The sequence below is a fragment of the Mauremys reevesii genome, linkage group 6 (assembly GCF_016161935.1).
Source record: "Mauremys reevesii isolate NIE-2019 linkage group 6, ASM1616193v1, whole genome shotgun sequence".
Taxonomy (NCBI): domain Eukaryota; kingdom Metazoa; phylum Chordata; order Testudines; family Geoemydidae; genus Mauremys; species Mauremys reevesii.
Window position 1 is genome coordinate 2,739,431 of NC_052628.1, and position 17,308 is coordinate 2,756,738.

General features: G+C 55.4%; 1 protein-coding gene across 1 annotated transcript; it reads left to right on the top strand.

Annotated features, from left to right (window-relative positions):
* The first annotated feature begins 320 nt into the window (after positions 1 to 320).
* Positions 321 to 9,573, top strand: LOC120407406 (C-C motif chemokine 19-like). The gene is made up of 4 exons (XM_039543032.1): positions 321 to 504; positions 3,546 to 3,669; positions 5,633 to 5,729; positions 7,839 to 9,573. Exons 1-4 carry the CDS (start codon positions 438 to 440, stop codon positions 7,857 to 7,859), a joined length of 309 nt encoding a protein of 102 aa, XP_039398966.1. The 5' UTR covers positions 321 to 437; the 3' UTR covers positions 7,860 to 9,573.
* Positions 9,574 to 17,308: the final 7,735 nt, after the last annotated feature.

A 17,308-nucleotide genomic window follows, 5' to 3' on the forward strand; every position in this document is an offset into this window, starting at 1 on the left:
CAGGGCAAAGCCCCCCCCCACCCCACCCCGACTGAGGCTAGAAGATGTCATTGGTCCTTCAGCTTAGCCCTGGCTCCAAAGCCCCCCCACATCGCCAGCCTGCCCCCGAGCTCCGGCAGCTTCAGCTGAAATGGGGGCTGAAGCTGAGCTAGCCCCAGCTGTGTTTCTGCAACCCCCCTTCGCCAGGCCACGAGGGCTTGCAGAGCCGGCCTGGCAGCAGCTGTCCGCGAGCCAGGCTGCCTGAAAGCAAACAAAGCGCCTGGGGAACTGGAACCTGCCCATCTGACTCAGTGCCTCCCCCAGAAGTGAAAGTGAGAGCTGAGATGCTCCGGGATAAATAGAGCCGGAGCAGCAGGATTCGCAGAGCTGCAGGCGACCGTGCTGACAGCACCCTCCGTACTGCACCCGGCAGGCTGTGCCTGGGCTCCCGCCCGAGCATGGGGCGGGCTGGAAGTGTGGCCTTCCTCGCTCTGACGGCCCTCTCCCTGTGGAGCTTCCTGCCAGGTGAGATGGACAACTCCCCACTCCTGGGTTCTGCTCGCCGCAGCCCGGCTCTTTTAGAACGAGTCTGACTGGTTCGTTCGGGATTAGCCAGTTTGGTCTTTGGATGCCTGCTGGCTTTCCAGCTAGGGCATCAACAGATCCGCTGCCGGGCCACCTGAGCACCCCGGGTCCGAATAGTTATCCCCACCGCACCCCGGGAGCTAGGAGATGCCATTAGCCCCCGCAGAGGGGGAACTTCAGTGCAGGGGGGGTAAACCTGGCCTTAAATCACACCCAGCTCTCCCGAGCACCAGGCTAGCGTCCTAACCACTGGGCCACTCTTCCTCTCCCCTCTGCTGCTGTATGGCCCTGCAGCCTTCCAGCACTCACAGGCTGGCCTGTTAGGGTAGGAGCCGCCCCCTCTAAGTGCCGGCTGGTCCCTCTCCCCGTGTGCGATTGCATCCTGCACTCCAGCCTGCAGCGCAGTGTCCAGTTTATTCTGAAATCTCTCGGGGTTGGGGACTTGAGGCAAATGACCCCCCTGCTGCAGGGGGCAGCAATAGACCCGTGTGCAATGATGCACGTGCTAGTTGCAAAGGGAGGGACGGCGCTGCCCCCACCCCTCCAGCCCGTGTGCCTGGTGCAGTGAAATGCTGACCTGCAGGGCTGGACCAATAAGGCTCCCCCAGAGCCCCTTCCCTGGGGCATTACTGAGCAGATCCTCATCACACCTAAGAGGCTGCTGCCATTACTCCCCTTGTGCAGGGGGGAAACTGAGGCACAGAGCAGTGACACGACTTGCCCAGGGCCAGACCGTAAGTCTGTGATAGGCTGGCAGTGTTTGACGTCACCGATGGCACGAGGCAGGGGGAGGATCGGGGCCCTGGATGCCTGTGTACGTGTTGTCTGTTGTGAGCATGAGTTTGCGTGTGCAAGGATACGTGTGGCAGGGTGTGAGAGAGAGGGAGACGAGGGGCAGGTATCCTGGCTTCTCTGGGCTTTGGACAGCGCCTGGAGCATTGTGGGCTCTGCTGGAAACAACTGAGAAATAATAATAATCTGTAAAACCAAATCAGAATCCCAGCTGGGCGGGGGAGGGAGGGGTGAGAGCCACAGCAGAGTGGGGAGCTCCGGAGCGCGCCCCATCTTTCAGCCACGCAGACGGCCTCTAAGCCCGCTGGGTGGAAGCAGGGTGAGGGTTCACAGCGGGAAACGCCAGCTGCCCTTTGCATCTCTGGGACACGTCTCTCCAGGTTAGCCTGGTACGGCCTGAGCTAAGAGCGGCCGTCGTCCTTGGTGTTCGAAGAAAGGGCCAAGGAGCAGGACTCCGGGGGGCAGATTAGGGACCCTAGGAAGCAGTTCCTGTGTGGGGAGAATCTGGCCCCAGGCTCCAATCCTGGCTCTGGCACAGGCTTGCTGTGTAAATCAGGACAAGTCACATCACTGCACGGTGCCTCAGTTCCCCTCTATTAAATGGCTGCAGTGGGTAGTACTGAGCCAGCTGCCGGTGCGCTGGGATATTCAGTTAGCTAACAGAACAAGGAGTCCTTGGTGCACTTTAGAGACTAACACATTTATTTGACCATAAGCATGGAACATACAGTGAGGAGATATTTATACATACAGAGAACATGAAAAGGTGGGAGTTGCCATACCAACGCTAAGGGGCTAATTAATTAAGATGAGCTATTATCAGCAGGAGAAAAAAAAACGTTTGTAGTGATAATCAAGATGGCCCGTTTCAGACAGTTGACAAGAAGGTGTGAGGATACTTAACATGGGGAAATAGATTCAATCTGTGTAATGACCCAGCCACTCCCAGTCTCTAGTCAAGCCCAAGTTAATGGTATCTAGTTTGCAAATTAATTCCAGTTCAGCAGTTTCTCATTGGAGTCTGTTTTGAAGCTTTTCTGTTGCAAAATTGCCACCTTCAAGTCTGTCACTGAGTGGTTAGAGAGGCTGAAGTGTCTCCCACTGGTTTTTGAATGTTATGATTCCTGATGTCAGATTTGTGTCCATTTATTCTTTTGCGTAGAGACTGTCCGGTTTGGCCAGTGTACATGGCAGAGGGGCATTGCTGGCACATGCTGGCATATATCACATTGGTAGATGTGCAGGTGAATGAGCCCCTGATGGTGTGTCTGATGTGATTAGGTCCTATGATGGTGTCACTTGAATAGATATGGGGACAGAGTTGGCATCGGGCTTTGTTGCAGGGGTTGGTTCCTGGGTTAGTGTTTCTGTTGTGTGGTGTGTGGGTGCTGGTGAGTATTTGCTTCAGGTTGGGGGGTGTCTGTAAGCGAGGACTGGGCCAGCCTGAAACAAATACTCACCAGCAACCACACACCATATAACAAAACCCCTGTGCCCCCCAGCCCCCACTCCCGGCCATGCCCACCAGCCTCATGCAGGGCAGCCTGCCCATGGCAGACGGGGCCCAGCGCTGCCCCCGGCAGAGCAGTGCAGGGCTGTCATTGCTCCGTGGCACTAGCTCCCAGGGGCACGCTGTGAGTTTCCAGCGACGTCTCCGTGCTGACCTGCAAGCGCCGGCTAGCTCTGCAGGGGTGTGAGCAAGGTGCTGCATCCAGTGCACTCGGCTGGGAACCAGGAGATTCCGGGCTCTCCCACAGACTGTGCTAATGCCCTTGGCAGGCAGGCTTGTACCGTCACTCCCGGGGGGTCAGCCCTTGTGCCCCCAGCTGCTGGGGCTCAGGTCATCCATGTTTCTCAAGGGCTCGAGATGCCCAGGAGGGAGGGGCAGGGTGAGGGCAGAGAGATCCCCTGGGCTAGGGGGTTTCCCAGAGAGGCCCAGCGCGGAGGCGTTCAGACCCAGCCTGGAGCGAAGCCCTGACTGACCAGGGGGACACATGAGCTGCCACCTCGGGGCTTTGCCATCTCTCATGTCGACGCTGCCACAAGAACGGCGCCAGTTTGCCCCAGTGAAGAGACAGCTCCAGGACGCTGGACTCTTGCTGGGACCCGCTGCCCCCTACTCTCTGCCCCGGCGGCCGTGCCCTTCCCTCTGCCCTTTGCCCAGCGCTCCCATCGCTTTTCTCTTCCAGCATCCGGCAGCAACGACGCCCTGGACTGCTGCCTGAGAACCAGCCACGTCCCCATCCCCCGCAAGATCGTGCTGGACTACGTGGTGCAGCGGATCCCCGACGGCTGCCCCATCCACGCCGTGGTGTGAGTCCCTCGGCAGGGCCCAGCTCTGTGGGGCGCCGAGCTCTGGGGAACGCCGGCTGGGGGCAGGGGACGGGGATACTCTGGTGATGCTGGGGGCATGAGGGAAGTCTGGCTGGGTTGGGACATGGGGAGAGAAGACGCAGCTCAGATACCAGGGGGATGGGCGCTGGGTAGAACAAAGCCGGGAACCCAGAGAACTTCCAGAGGCTCCTTCTCCAGCCCCCTGAATCCAGAGATTTTTCCTGCCACTATCCACCCTGCCCAGCTCCTGCGCCCCAGCTCTCCTGCAGGATGGCACTGACCAGGGTGCGGGCCAAGCGCAGGACCCCACCCTCCCCGTGATGACTGCCAGAGTCCCCCAGCACTCTGCGAGCTTTGCCCTTGCTCTGAGAATCCCCCCCCCCGCTGCAATGGGAGGGAAGGGGGCAGGACGTGGCCCTAGAGGAGTGTCTCAGCATGTGGGGGGAGAGAGTCCAGCTGGTGATTAGCCCAATAAGTCTCCCCTTCGCCGCCCTCCGCTCCCATTAACAAGCCAAACCTCACGGCCCCAGGCAGCAGGGAAACCGACCCTCCCCAGCCTGCAAACAGGGAAACTGAGGCCCAGGCGGTGACGTGCCCCCAGGGGCCCAGCGATGCTGGGCAGGGCTAGCCATGGAAAGCAGGTCTCCCGACGGGCAGCGTTAAGCACAAACCGCGCTCGCTGTCTATCCCTGGAGCGTGTCCAGTGCTGGTCACGGGCCCTGCTGGGCTCCGACCCACAGGTAGATGCTGGCGCCTGCCAGGAGGGAGCTCTGGCCTGTCCCTATGCCAGGGCCTGGGCACGTTGCTGAAGGGATCCAGAGGTGGCCAGGAGGTGTCGTTTACACCTCGTTCTGGCCTCCCCCCGTGCAACGCACACCAGCCTCTCAGCCTGGCCCCCGGCCATTGCTCAGCGCTGGGAGTCGGGGGTGTGGGGGGGGTCGGATCACTGCTGTGAGCAAAGGGATTTGGGGGGCAGCCAGCCAAACCAGGGATTTTGCAGACTCCTTTCGCACTCGGCCAGGGTGACCCACGGCTGTGCAGGCAGCCGGGCGCACAGAGCTCTGCTGGAGCGTGGCCTAGGCAGCTCCCCCCAGAACCCATCCCGCTCCAGGCCTGAGCCGTAGCTCTCTGCAGCCGGGGAGAGTTCGGCTTCCTATTGCACACGCCCGGCGCCGCCCGGCGCGCCGAGCACCACAAGAGCTGAGCGTGAAGGGTCAGAGCCAGCCTGGGGCCACCCCAGTGACTCCCCAGCCGATGGGCCAAGCCGGATTTCAGCTCCTCTTACGCTACCGCTGTCGGTTCCCAGCCCGGGCGGCTCTGGCTTGCCAGCTGGAGTCAGTCGGGGGGAGCCTCGGACAGCTGGGAGCCTTGGTTCAGACAATTCGCCCAGCGTGAGGCTGAAATGGGGCTGGGTCCCAGAGAACAGGCCGTCTCCTGCGGGATCCTGGGCAGGCGCTCAGGTTAGCCAGGGCAGGAATATCATAGCGACAGCCTCTGCCCGGGGCTGGCACCATTTCTGCTTCTGACCTCGCCGCACCCCAGCGGACAGGGCAGCCTATTGCTGTACAAAATGCTGGATTCAGTCCCTTGCTCTGCCGCTGACTCCCAGGGCGACCCTGGGCAAGTCACTGGGGGGTTGGTGCCTCAGTTTCCCCCGGGTGCAATGAGGATAACAGGCCTTGCGGGGGGCTGTGAGAAGAAAAGCTTTAAAGATTGTCATTAACCGGGGTGCTCCGGCTGTGGCGCACCAGCCCTTCCTGGGCCAGCAGCGCCAGCTGTAGCCCGACTTGCGGCCAGCACAGAAGGCCCCGTAGGCTGCAGCACCTGGAATGACAGCGTGCCAGGGAGTGGCTCCAGGCGGAGGAGTGGGGAGCGTGGCAGGGAGGAGGGGAGCGGCGCGTCCTGTTCAGCTGTCCCCGTCTGTTTCCTTGCTGTGCGTTAGGTTTATCACCGTGAGAGGGAAGCAGCTCTGCGCCCCTCCCCATGCCCACTGGGTGCGGCGTCTGACGGACAGGCTGGACAGTGTGTACCAGAGCAAGGTAAGACCCGGGCAAAGCCCACGGGCACCGGGCGAGCAGCAGAGGCACCAGCTAGTCAGGGCGGGGCAGACACTGGCGAGGCGTTGCCCCCTCCATGCTGGGCACAGGATGCTGGGATGCTCCCAGCTGCTCACCGCCCCTTACAGCACTAGCTGCATGGTCACTCTCGTGGGGATCATTCCCGCATAAGCTGGGGAAACCCTAAAGCCCCCTGTGCCCCAAGAGAGGGACGTACAGTTCCTCTTCCTGCCCCGGCCACGGTGCCAGCACCGAGCTGGGGGAGAGCAGGCGCTCCGTGGCATCGGAGCAATCCACAGGCAAAGCAGCTGGGAGCCCCCCTGCCGGGTCAGTGCAGTAGCCCAGGGGTTCTCAAACTGGGGTCGGGACCCCTCAGGGGGTCGCGAGGTCATTACATGGGGGGTCACGAGCTGTCAGCCTCCACCCCAAACCCCGCTTTGCCTCCAGCAGTTATAATGGTGTGAAATATATAAAAAGTGTGTTTAATTTATGGGGGGGCAGTCAGAGGCTCGCTGTGTGGAAGGGGTCACCAGTCCCCTTATGCCGTTTCCTTCTCTACCGCTGGCTGAGGTGGCTCGCGACCGTGAGGGCCTGTCTGGGGCAGAGCCCCCAGCCTGGGCTGTGTTTGGTGGTTAGATTTCACCTCCCCAGGAACAATGTGAACTCCTGGATCACCGTAAGGGTCTCTCCATGGAGTCCCAGACAGTCCCCACAGACACTCCAGCCTGGCCTGCCACCCAGGCAAGCTGGCCTAGCGAGACACGGTCACGTACCCCAAAGAGCCCCAGATAGTCCGGTTACTCCCGGTGCCAGTCCCACACCTCTCACCTCTCACAGCAAAGGCAGCGCCGGCAGCCAGCCCTGCAATCAGCTAACAAAAGGGTTAGTAACTAGAACAAAGAACCAACAGAGAGTTACCTACGGGGCAAAGCAAGCGAACACAGACACACAAATGAGTTACCAGCTCCGGTTTCTCAAGGTGACAGAGCTGTAGTAATCTGCCCATATACAGTGACTTTCCGGGCGGACTCAGGGTAACCCTGGGGGATCTCTGCCTCAGTTCAGTGTCTCTGGCCGGGGAGAGTTCAGACAGCAAAGCGAATACATTTTCTTGTGACCTGTTTTATCTTTCACATTTAGCCTTCCAGGCCCTGAGCAGAGCTCCCTTGTACTGCAGCAGGGGCCATTCTTCAACCCTTTGTGTTGCGATGTTCCTCAGTGGCCTCTTTAATCTTCCTAGGGTGGCAGGAGGGACCATTCCTAGGCCTGGGTTCCCAAGCTCAGAGCAAACATTTTCACGGTGACAAAGCACAACTGACCTACGTCCTTACAGCCTGGCACGCAGCTGTTCCACCGGGGATTAGTGCAGAGCCCAACGTACGAGCCTTCCACGGAGTCTAAGCACCCAGTACAGCTAATGTCAGACTAATGCCTATTTCAGCCAAACTAACATACAGCTGAGCTGCTTTGGGTTCCCGCTGTGAGTTTGCCAGTACTGGCACCTGCTTTACCAGCAGAGAACCATAGAATCATAGAACATCAGGGTAGGAAGGGACCTCAGGAGGTATCTAGTCCCACCCCCTGCTCAAAGCAGGACCAACCCCAACTACATCATCCCAGCCAGGGCTTTGTCAAGCCTGACCTTAAAAACCTCTAAGGAAGGAGATTCCACCACCTGCCTAGGGAACCCATTCCAGTGCTTCACCACCCTCCTAGTGAAATAGTGTTTCCTAATATCCAACCTAAACCTCCCCCATTGCAACTTGAGACCATTACTGCTTGTTCTGTCATCTGCTACCACTGAGAACAGCCGAGCTCCATCCTCTTTGGAACCCCCCTTCAGGTAGTTGAAAGCAGCTATCAAATCCCCCCTCACTCTTCTCTTCTGCAGACTAAACAAGCCCAGTTCCCTCAGCCTCTCCTCATAAGTCATGTGCTCCAGCCCCCTGATCATTTTTGTTGCCCTCCGCTGGACTCTTTCCAATTTGTCCACATCCTTCTTGTAGTGGGGGGCCCAGAACTGGACACGGTGCTCCAGATGAGGCCTCACTGATGCCGAAAGCATCACCCTTTCCTTCTCTAATTCCCCAGAACAACCTCTGGAGCAAGTAGACCCGGAGGAGCCTGCAGCTGGCCCACGGCCCGGCAATGGGAAAGGGGCTGAGAGATGATCGTGATGCCTGCGAGTTCTGCATTCCCCTTTCAGCGCGTCCGGCTGCAGGGCGAGCAGCTTCCAGCTCCTTGGGACTGAATCTGGTGTGACCGCACTGCCTCCCCTTGGAGATCCCCGCTTCCTGCTCTCTGCTCTCTGCTCTCTGCTCTGCCCTGGGGAGTCTCCCTTGGCTTCTGTGATTTGTCAAGCTGGGTGCTGCTGGGCTGGGGGAGCGCCCCAGGCCCGCCAGCTGCGAGCGACACAGGGCGTGCCGGCTGGCACTGCTCTGAGCGTAACCCGCTCCAGACCGAAGCGCTCTCGCGGTGAGCTGGGCTCCTCCACAGTGCCTGGGCGGGCCCTTGCAGCACCCCCGGGAACTAGGGAGGTCTCTGCGCTCTTTAACTCAGCTGTGGCAGGTGGTGACTGACGGCTGGTACAGCCTGGCTGGCTATGCCGTGGCCACGATGTGAGATGAGTTTGGTAGGTCTCGGCTCAGCCCCTAATGGGCAGGTGCCCACATTAGAGACACCACAACTAGCACTGAATGGCCCCCTTGTGGGCAGCAGACCATGGACTGAATGGGCCACAGAGACTGAACTCTTGTCAGCCCAGAGGGGTCCCAGCAGGGCAGGGAGCAGTCACACGGGGAGGGAGCCTGCGCTGTCCTGTCCTGGCTCTCCTGGCCTGCCAATCCAGCCCCGTTCTCTGTTCCCTGCAATCCCCTCCCAATGTAGGCAAATGTGGGCACAAAGCCTGTTTTTCTTTTTGCCAACCCCACGCCGGCCGGCCTGCCCTGTGCCGCCTGTCCGCGAATGCTCCTGTACCGAGCAGCCACGGCAGCGCCATGGCAGGCACCGAGGGGAACCCCAGGTGGGCACTTTTGCAGAGCCACTTCCGGGTGGTGAGCACATGGTGGGTAACGCATGGCGGCGCTGGCCCTTGGCGATGCGTCGGGCTGGCCTGGGGGGGGCGGTTCAGTTCCGTCCCTTTAAGGCCACCAGGGCTTTTCCTTCCCTGAGCAGCTTAGCGCTGAGCTGGCCACGCCTGGGCTGGCCAGATCCAACGGGTGAGGAGAGGAGATGGAGGGCGGCGAAAGGCCAGGCGAGACGCGTGTTTGTACGTGGGCTGCGGCCTTGCTCCAGTTTTTAATTAACAATAAACTGGGACGTGTGACCAGCCCCTGGAGCTTAGGTCAGGCCGGGGGCGAGACGGGCAGGAGCAGCGTTTGGCAGAAGGGGTGGAGAGAGGAAAGCAGCGTTGTACCGTGTCCGGATCGGGCAGCCCAGGTATTGGAAGCAGCATGAGATAAGGCCTGGGTCAGCCAGGAGAGGAGGGGAGAGGGACTGGCCTCCCCTCGAGTGAATGACAGGCAGGCAGCCCGCCATGGCCGGCCATTCCCAGGCAGGAGCGGGTTTCTCCTTCCCAGCAGAGACTCCGGGGCCCCCAGGGCTCCTCTGCTTTTCTGAATCAGACTGAGCTTGGCCTGTGGCTAGACGCCCCCGGCCGGGTGTGAGCAGCAGTGTCAGCAGCCCCAGGCAATTGCCGCTGGCTCTGTTTGCTGTTCTGAAACACAGGGGAATTCGCTCCTTCTCGCTCTCTCTTGCTCTCTCGCTCCTTCTCGCTCTCTCGCTCTCCCTTTTTTGGCTGTGATCAAAATGATTTTTTAAAATAAAAAGCCCCAAACTGTACAGACATTCCTGCTTGTGTTTGGGGCACAAACCCTGCTGGGTCGAGGGGAGGGGGCTTTGGGGCTGGGCCAGTCCCTGCTTGTGGAAGGGAATGCGTCAAGCATTGGGGTCCGGTTCTGTGGGGAAGACACAACGCCCATTGGACCTGGGCACCAGACTGCCCTGGAAAATCTCCCTCTCCCCCAGGAGCTCTCAGCACCCAGCAGTGCCTGTAGCACCTGCCCGTGTGCTTGCTGACGCTTGCCTCACAGCGCTGTGCTGCAGAGGAGGCACGGGCAAAGCCCCCGGGGTGTTGCATCGTGGAGACCTACCCACCCATTCCCAGCCCCAGCAGCCCTTCAGAGCCAGGTTTGCTAGCAGCTGCCCCGCAGTGGTACCCCCGGGATCAGGCCGGTCTGGGCTCTGAGGCCTCCGTGCAACAAGACACCTAAGCACTTGTGTAACTTGAAATGCAGAGCCAGAGTCTCTCCGCCAGGCATCCCCTGCATAGACTAAACAGGCCTCCTGATGCATGGCAGGGCCCCCGTCGCTGTCACCCACATAACGATATAAGAATACTTAGGAACTGTCAAAGACCTTGAGGGACGGGATCATTCTCCTCACCCTACAGTGGGTAAACTGAGGCACAAAGCTTCATGCCAGCACCAGAGCGCAAGTCTTCTGATGCCCCAGGCCCAAGGTAGAACTGGACAGCTGCCAGTTAGTCGGTGCAGCCTGAGCTCGCGTTACAGCCAGTGCCTGGAATCACACCTATCAGCCAACCGGTGCCCAGTACAGGGTTGTTCTAATCTCCAGGGCCGGACAGAGGAAGGAGCCTTACACGCCGCTCCCCATGGCCCAACCCACGTTCAGCAGTACAGCAGCTCTCCGAACAGAAGCGAATTGTTAAGCACTGACGATGAGTTTTAATGCACACGGACACCCCTCAGCCCCTGCCCAGTGGCCTTATAAACTGACATAAATCCAATAAGAGGCAGACGAAGCTTGGCCATAAAAATGCCCCAAGAGATGCAGAGCGGCTTAAAGCTGATGTGGGTTAGCGGCAGATGCCCCCCCTACGCAGGGCACCAAGAAATCCAGTGTGATGGTGAAGACCAAGCTATAGTCTCTAGACACAAACCCCAGACATGCTTTTAGGAGCAGCAGAGCGAGCCCTGGCAAAGGGGAGCGGGCTGGCATGTGGATCCAGCCCTGTCTTTGGAACGTAAGAACACAAGAACAGCCACCCCGGCAGGGCAGGGCCGGCCCACAACATTTTGGCACCTGAGGTGGGGAGCTCAAATGACGCCCCCATGCCCCCTCGCTTGGGGCAAAACCTTGAAAGGTCTCAATTCTGCCTTCTTCCTGTTCTCCTCCTCTCATGGTCCTGCTCTGCTGCCTACCCCAATAAAGGAGAACTAACAACTTAAAATGCCTTGTTCAAAAATTTTAAGCAACACTTAACTTTCAAACACCTGAACAGCAAATGTAACTTTTCTTGTCTGCATAGTAAACACTGGCATTTGTATCTGTTTGAATAATCAAAGTGGTGCTTTCCGTGCCTTCTTGGTTGCAAAGATTTGAACTGCTTCCTGAAGGTTCACAGTCCGGGCCAACTCATGCCCTGTTGAGATGGTTGCAAGGCCGACCAGCCTCTCCTGTGTCAGTGTGGAGCGTAGATGTGTTTTTATTAACTTCAGCTTGGAGAAGCTGCGTTCTCCACTGGCAACAGTTACAGGAAGTGTTAGAAGTATGCGCAGAGCAACAAAAGCATTTGGAAAGAGGGTGGTCATCTTATTTGTGCACATATAGTCCAGACCAGCCTTTGGAGTTGATCCTGCTGAAATGTATCTTGAAAGGGCTTTCGGTTCATCACCTAAATCACTCGCATCAATATCGCGCATGTCATCATGTGTCAGCACTGTCTCTAGTGCCCCGCATTGCTGGTGTGGGTCTTCTTCAGGTATAGTGAGGCGTTTTGGAATATCATACAACATCCCAAATATACGCTGTGTTCCTTGAGCTGCATGAAACGTTCTTCAACTGACTGTATTGCACAATCTAGCACCTGGTTAAAGAATTCAACTTTGAATTGTTGTTTGGGGTCTCTTGTGGGATTATCCCCTGCCTCAGAATCAAAATGTCGTCGTCTTCGGTGACTCTTGTATTCTTGAATGGGTGGGAAAATAGCTTCAGTGTGAAGTTCCTCTGCCAACTTCTGTGCACCCTCAGAACGTTTTGAAATCCCTCATCTGACCGGTCAGACTGTAGGTCTGACTTTGCTTTGTCCAGTTGTTCCATTGCTCCAGACATATCAAGGTTAACACCTTGGAGTCTCTTGCTTTCAACATTTATTTCAAACAGTGTGTCATGCCACAACACTAAGCCAGACAGAAATTTGAAGTTATGTATGTGTCTGGTGATTCCATTTCCCTCTGCCACTGTTCTCCCACGAACAGTTCCTGTCATAGCATTATCCTCCATAATGGCAACTATGGCATCATCTATCTTCCCAATTTGGTGTTTGATAGGCTTTATCGCCTCCACTCGACTTTCCCATCGTGTGGCACTCGGAGGTTTCAGTGTCACAGAGGATGTTCCCAGATGTTGCTTCAAAATTTGCCATCGATGAGTTGATGCAGAGAAAAATACATAGATGCTTTGAATTACATTTAAAAATTAGCAGCCTCACTAGAAGTTGATGCTGCATCACTGACCACTGAGTTCCGTGAATGAGAACGGCATGGGACAAAAAAAGCTCAAGGGTTTAACTCTCGGATCCGTGTCTGCGCTCCTCTGTTCTTTCCTTTCTTGTTGGCACCATTATCATAGCCCTGACCTCTCATCAGCTATCGCAATTCCCGTATCTTCCAGCTTTTTAAGAAGCACGTTTGTCATCCCAACTCCTGTAGTATCATCAATGTCAATAAATTCTAGAAAATGCTCTCTGACAATCACCATTGCAGGGACATTTTCACTAGGTTCTGTTGTTGTTACAAACACCATTAAAGTCATTTGTTCCATACGGCTGGTGTCAGGTGTACAGTCCAGAATAACAGAGTAACATCTTGCTGACTTCAGATCTGCCACAATTTTCTGTTTGACTTTTGTTGCCAGTAACTGTCTGATCTCATTTTGAATTGTTTTTCCAAGGTAGTGGTGTGTGTACATTTCTTGGCTGGTGATTCTTCTGAGATGCTCCTGGAGTACAGCGTCAAACTCAGCCATCAGCTCCACAACTTTAAGGACGTTTCCATTGTTTGGCACATACAGCTGATCTGAAGTGCCACGCAGTGCTAGGTTTTGGGTAGCAAGCATTCTCACAATGGCAGTGAGCCTTTTCAGAACATTTTGCCAGTGAAGAGACTCTGATGCAATCTTCTCTTGATGCTGATTATCTACGGTGGCCTTTAACCTTAATCTCATCTCAAGCTCTTTCCACCTATGGAATACTGTCTGGTGATTTGCTGTACATTTCAAAGAGAGACGAACACAGTGATGTTACTATGTTTACAGGTTTCAGAGTAGCAGCCGTGTTAGTCTGTATCCGCAAAAAAAACAGGAGTACTTGTGGCACCTTAAAGACTAACAAATTTATTTAAGCATGAGCTTTCGTGAGCTACAGCTCACTTCTTCGGATGCATAGAATGGAACACACAGACAGGGGATATTTATACATACAGAGAACATGAAAAGGTGGAAGTATGCATACCAACAGGCAGAGTCTAATCAATTGAGATGAGCTATCGTTAGCAGGAGGAAAAAACTTTTTGAAGTGATAATTAAGGTGTAATGACCCAACCATTCCCAGTCTTTGTTTAGGCCACAGTTAATTGTATCTAGTTTATTAATTGTATCTATGGTTACAGTTCATCTAAATGTTAATATGTCCTTTTGATGTCTGAATCAATAGCTATAGTGACAGAGAGGAACTGTCTGTTTACATGGTTAGCATCTAACAAGATATGAGTACACACATACCACTAGTATTACCTCTAATTGCTAACAATGTCGGTTTGCATTTCAAAGTTCTAGCCTATCTGCCATGGAATGGCCCCAATTACCATTTACATACTGGTTTACCATCTCGCTAATGGTTGACTCTGGGTGAATTATTCTGCAAGCAGCTTAACCCTTTCTGGCCACGGGTCACACTTTGTATAAGACTCGTTGCAATTATAGAATAGTGGTAGCAGCATGGTCATATTTTAATTCGATAACATCACACCCGGCTTCTGGCAGTCAGAGGTTTAGGGACACCCGTAGCATAGTGCTGCATTGCTGGCCATCTTGGCTAATAGCCATTGATGGACCTGCCCTCCATGAATTCATCTAGTTCTTTTTAGAACCCAGTTATACCTTTAGCCTTCACAACAGCCCCTGGAAGTGAGTCCCACAGACTGTGCGTTGCGTAAAGAAATATTTCCTTGTGTTTGTTTTAAACCTGCTGCTTGTTAATTTCCTTGGGGAACCCCTGGTTCTTATGCTACTGGAAAGGGTAAATATCACTTCCCTTTTCATTTGCTCCACACCAGGCATGATTTTATAGACCTCTGTCATATCCCCCTTAGTTGTCCCATTTCTAAGCTGAACAATCCCCGTCTTTTTACTCTCTCCCCGTGTGGAAGCGGTTCTGTGCCCATAATCATCTTTCTTGCCCTTCTCTGCACCTTTTCCATTTCAGATCTATCTTTTTTGAGATGGGGTGACCAGATCTGCACACAATATTCAAGGTGTGGGTGTACCAGGGATGTACATAGGAGCATAATGATATTTTCTGCCTTATTATCGCTCCCTTTCCTTATGGTCTCTGCTGCATCAGGGCTCTCTCTGTCCCAGAGATAAGCACTCAACCCCTGGTCCGGCATCATCCCATTGACCCACTCACATGCTCACAGCTAAGCATGTGCTTAGGTGCTCTGCTGGAGCAGGGCCAGCGTGCCCAGCACCTCGCACCGTTAACCCCAAGCCCCTCTCCTGGTTTTGGCACAGCTCTTCCAGCAAGGAAGGTTGGGGTCCCCCCAGCAGAGCCCAGGGTCCTGCCCCAGTGGGCACAGCAGCAAGGCAATGAGGCGCTGCCCCTGCTGGTGTCTCGGCTCTTGCGGGCTGGCACAGCAAGAGGCATTGGCAACTTGCCTGCTGCTTCTAGAAATCCACCTCCCCGAACGTGCCCCCCTGCTGGGACCAGGAGGGGAGCGGGAGAGCCCCAGAGCTGCCAAAGCAAAGCCAGGGGCCTGGAACCGTCAGGCCTCAGTTATTTCCCTTTCGCGCTTACTGTGTTTATCTTGGCGACTGCTCCCATGCAGAACCTTCCTCCACCTCCTCCTCGGGTTAGGATTGCTGACGCTGGCCCCATAGCCAGAGAGCAGGGACTGGGCTGGGAAAAGCATTAACAATGACAGATCCCTGCCTTGGGGAAAGCCGCCAGAATCACAGGCGCTCAGATACCATGGTGATGGGCCTGAGCAGGACAGAATCTACCAGCACCGAATACAGGGGATTTCGCAGGCCAGGAAACACAGGCTTAGGGCAACATTTTCAAAAGCACCTAACTGATTTAGGAGCCTGAATCCCATTTTCAAAAGTGACTCAGGTACTTGGCCGTCAAGTCTCATGGGACGCCAATGAGGTTTCAATTTCAATTTTGGATTTCTATGGGGGTAGGCACCTGGGCACTTTTGCAGTTCCCACTAGGAATCCAGCTTCATCTTTAAAAATCTGGCCTTGAGTCACTTTTGAAAATACGGTTTAGGCGCTTTTGAAAATATTACTGTTAATCTGCTCTGGCTGAGCTGGAGAGTTCTAGAACATTCCCCACCTCCCTCTTCCCGCCCCCTCTCATCGCATGGCACAGACACGGCTAGATACTGAAACAAGGGCACACACACGCACCTTTGAATTCCAAATGGCTCTCTGTTATGCATGTGCCTTTGGAGTCACTGCTCTGGAGCACTGGTGCAAAATGCCGGGCTTGTTTGCACAAATGTCTGGAGAACGGCTGCTCGTTTTGTTGTTATTTATTAGTTTAACGAAGCCCAAATGTATCCAAGGTGCCTCTTAAAATGCACGTGAACCGGGATATGTACAAGTCAACAAGACCCATTATTTAGTCACTGTTCACTATTCGCAATTTCATAGACTATCAGGGTTGGAAGGGGCCTCAGGAGGTATCTAGTCCAACCCCCTGCTCAAAGCAGGACCAATCCCCAACTACATCAGAATTTGCTATTGACCAGTTATTATTCCCAAAACATTTCGCCCACCCAGGCAGGGGCTTAGCTCATGCGTGGGGCTGGTTGAAAATCTTCCGGTGGAATTTTTCCCCTTGGACATAGTGTTTCACCGCAATTGAAACATTCTGTGGGAACATGTTGATTTCAATGAAATTTTGCTTAGAAATCCAATTGAAGGGAAGGAAGCTTTTAGAGAACGTCCAAATGTTCCGATTTGACATTTTTTAACAGAACAGTTTGATTATTGTGTTTTGAAAGAACGTCTTCTTTTGAAATAGCCTAGCACGGACTGTCGGAAGGTCGAAACTGGAACACGACGTTTAGCTTCACCCCGCAGCGATTTCTTGTCAAACATTTCATTGTGCAGGAAAGTTGTAAAATCTCCGTTTGGGTTGCAGCGTCGGCGATTTGGGCTCCGTTTCCTAGTGGTCACAAGCCTCCAGAGGGCAGGATTTGAAGGCAATGGGGCTGCCCAGGGGTCACTGCCGGCCCGGTTTAGCCGGCAGAACGTCTGTTGCTGGGGTTAGTGCCTGAAAAGGGCCGAGTCTGCTTTGGCTCTGAGCCCAGGCTGCGGCTGCAGGGCCGGTGGTTAGAAAAATCCCTCTTTTTGCATGTGAAATGGGCCCAGCGGATGCGGAAATCACAGAGAGGGCAAGTGGACAGCAGCCCCACAATGCCAGTCACTTTCCAGAGCAGGACTCCCCTTCAGTGCGGCAGACAGCGCCCCCGTGGTAGATGTGAGGAGAGGGAACCATTTCATTTGCCCCAGAACTGACTTCCTAGTGAACAGGAAATGCCAGACTGGGGCCAACCCTGGGTCCCCGCTAGCCCAGCGTCCGGTCTCTGACCGCGGCCAGAGCCAGCTGTTTGTAAGGAAGGTGCAAGAATCCCTGAAATGGGTAATTATGGCACAACCATCCTTGGGTTTTACGGTTAACCAGGAGCTGTGAGCGTGGCACGTGGGAGTCATTCGTAAAGCCGACAACGTCTGAGCAGTCGGCGAATCTCAGTGTGACTCTACCGGCTGCTAGGCTGAACAAACAGAGCCCCCCGCCCCCGCCTGCAGCTGTTCCCGCTGACCCTACGGCCGGCCGAGGGCTGCAGAGTGACCAGCCTGGACTCTCATTAGGGGCTCGATTTGCCCTGCTGCAGATTGAGCTTCCAGCCAAAGTCAGGGGACGGTTGCCCCCTTACTGACATTCAGTGGGGGTGTTTTGATTGACTAGCTCCCAGCACTAAGAGATTGGGGAGAGGCCAGCGCTCCAGGTCAGCCTCAGCCACTGAGCCTGATTGACAGGGCGGGCAGGCTACTCAGGGAGTCAGGAGGCCAGGTGGGTCCCATCCACCGGGTGAGCTGGAATTGCCTGGGGCAGACAGAGGGGGGCAGAGCTAAGGGGAGAGCAGGGGCCTGAGCTGAGCTGGGGAGCAGAGCCAGGCCAGCCAGAGGGGCCAGAAAAGCAGCCCAGGAAGCAGGTCAGAGCTGGGAGCAGAGTCACGGAAGCAGCCCCC

What these genes read in the sequence shown, in the direction of transcription:
- LOC120407406 (XM_039543032.1), top strand. Translation starts at nt 438, where the DNA reads ATGGGGCGGGCTGGAAGTGTGGCCTTCCTCGCTCTGACGGCCCTCTCC. An exon ending in CCTGTGGAGCTTCCTGCCAG is followed by an intron (nt 505 to 3,545) that starts GTGAGATGGACA and finishes TTTCTCTTCCAG; the next exon opens with CATCCGGCAGCAACGACGCC. An exon ending in ACAGTGTGTACCAGAGCAAG is followed by an intron (nt 5,730 to 7,838) that starts GTAAGACCCGGG and finishes CTAATTCCCCAG; the next exon opens with AACAACCTCTGGAGCAAGTA.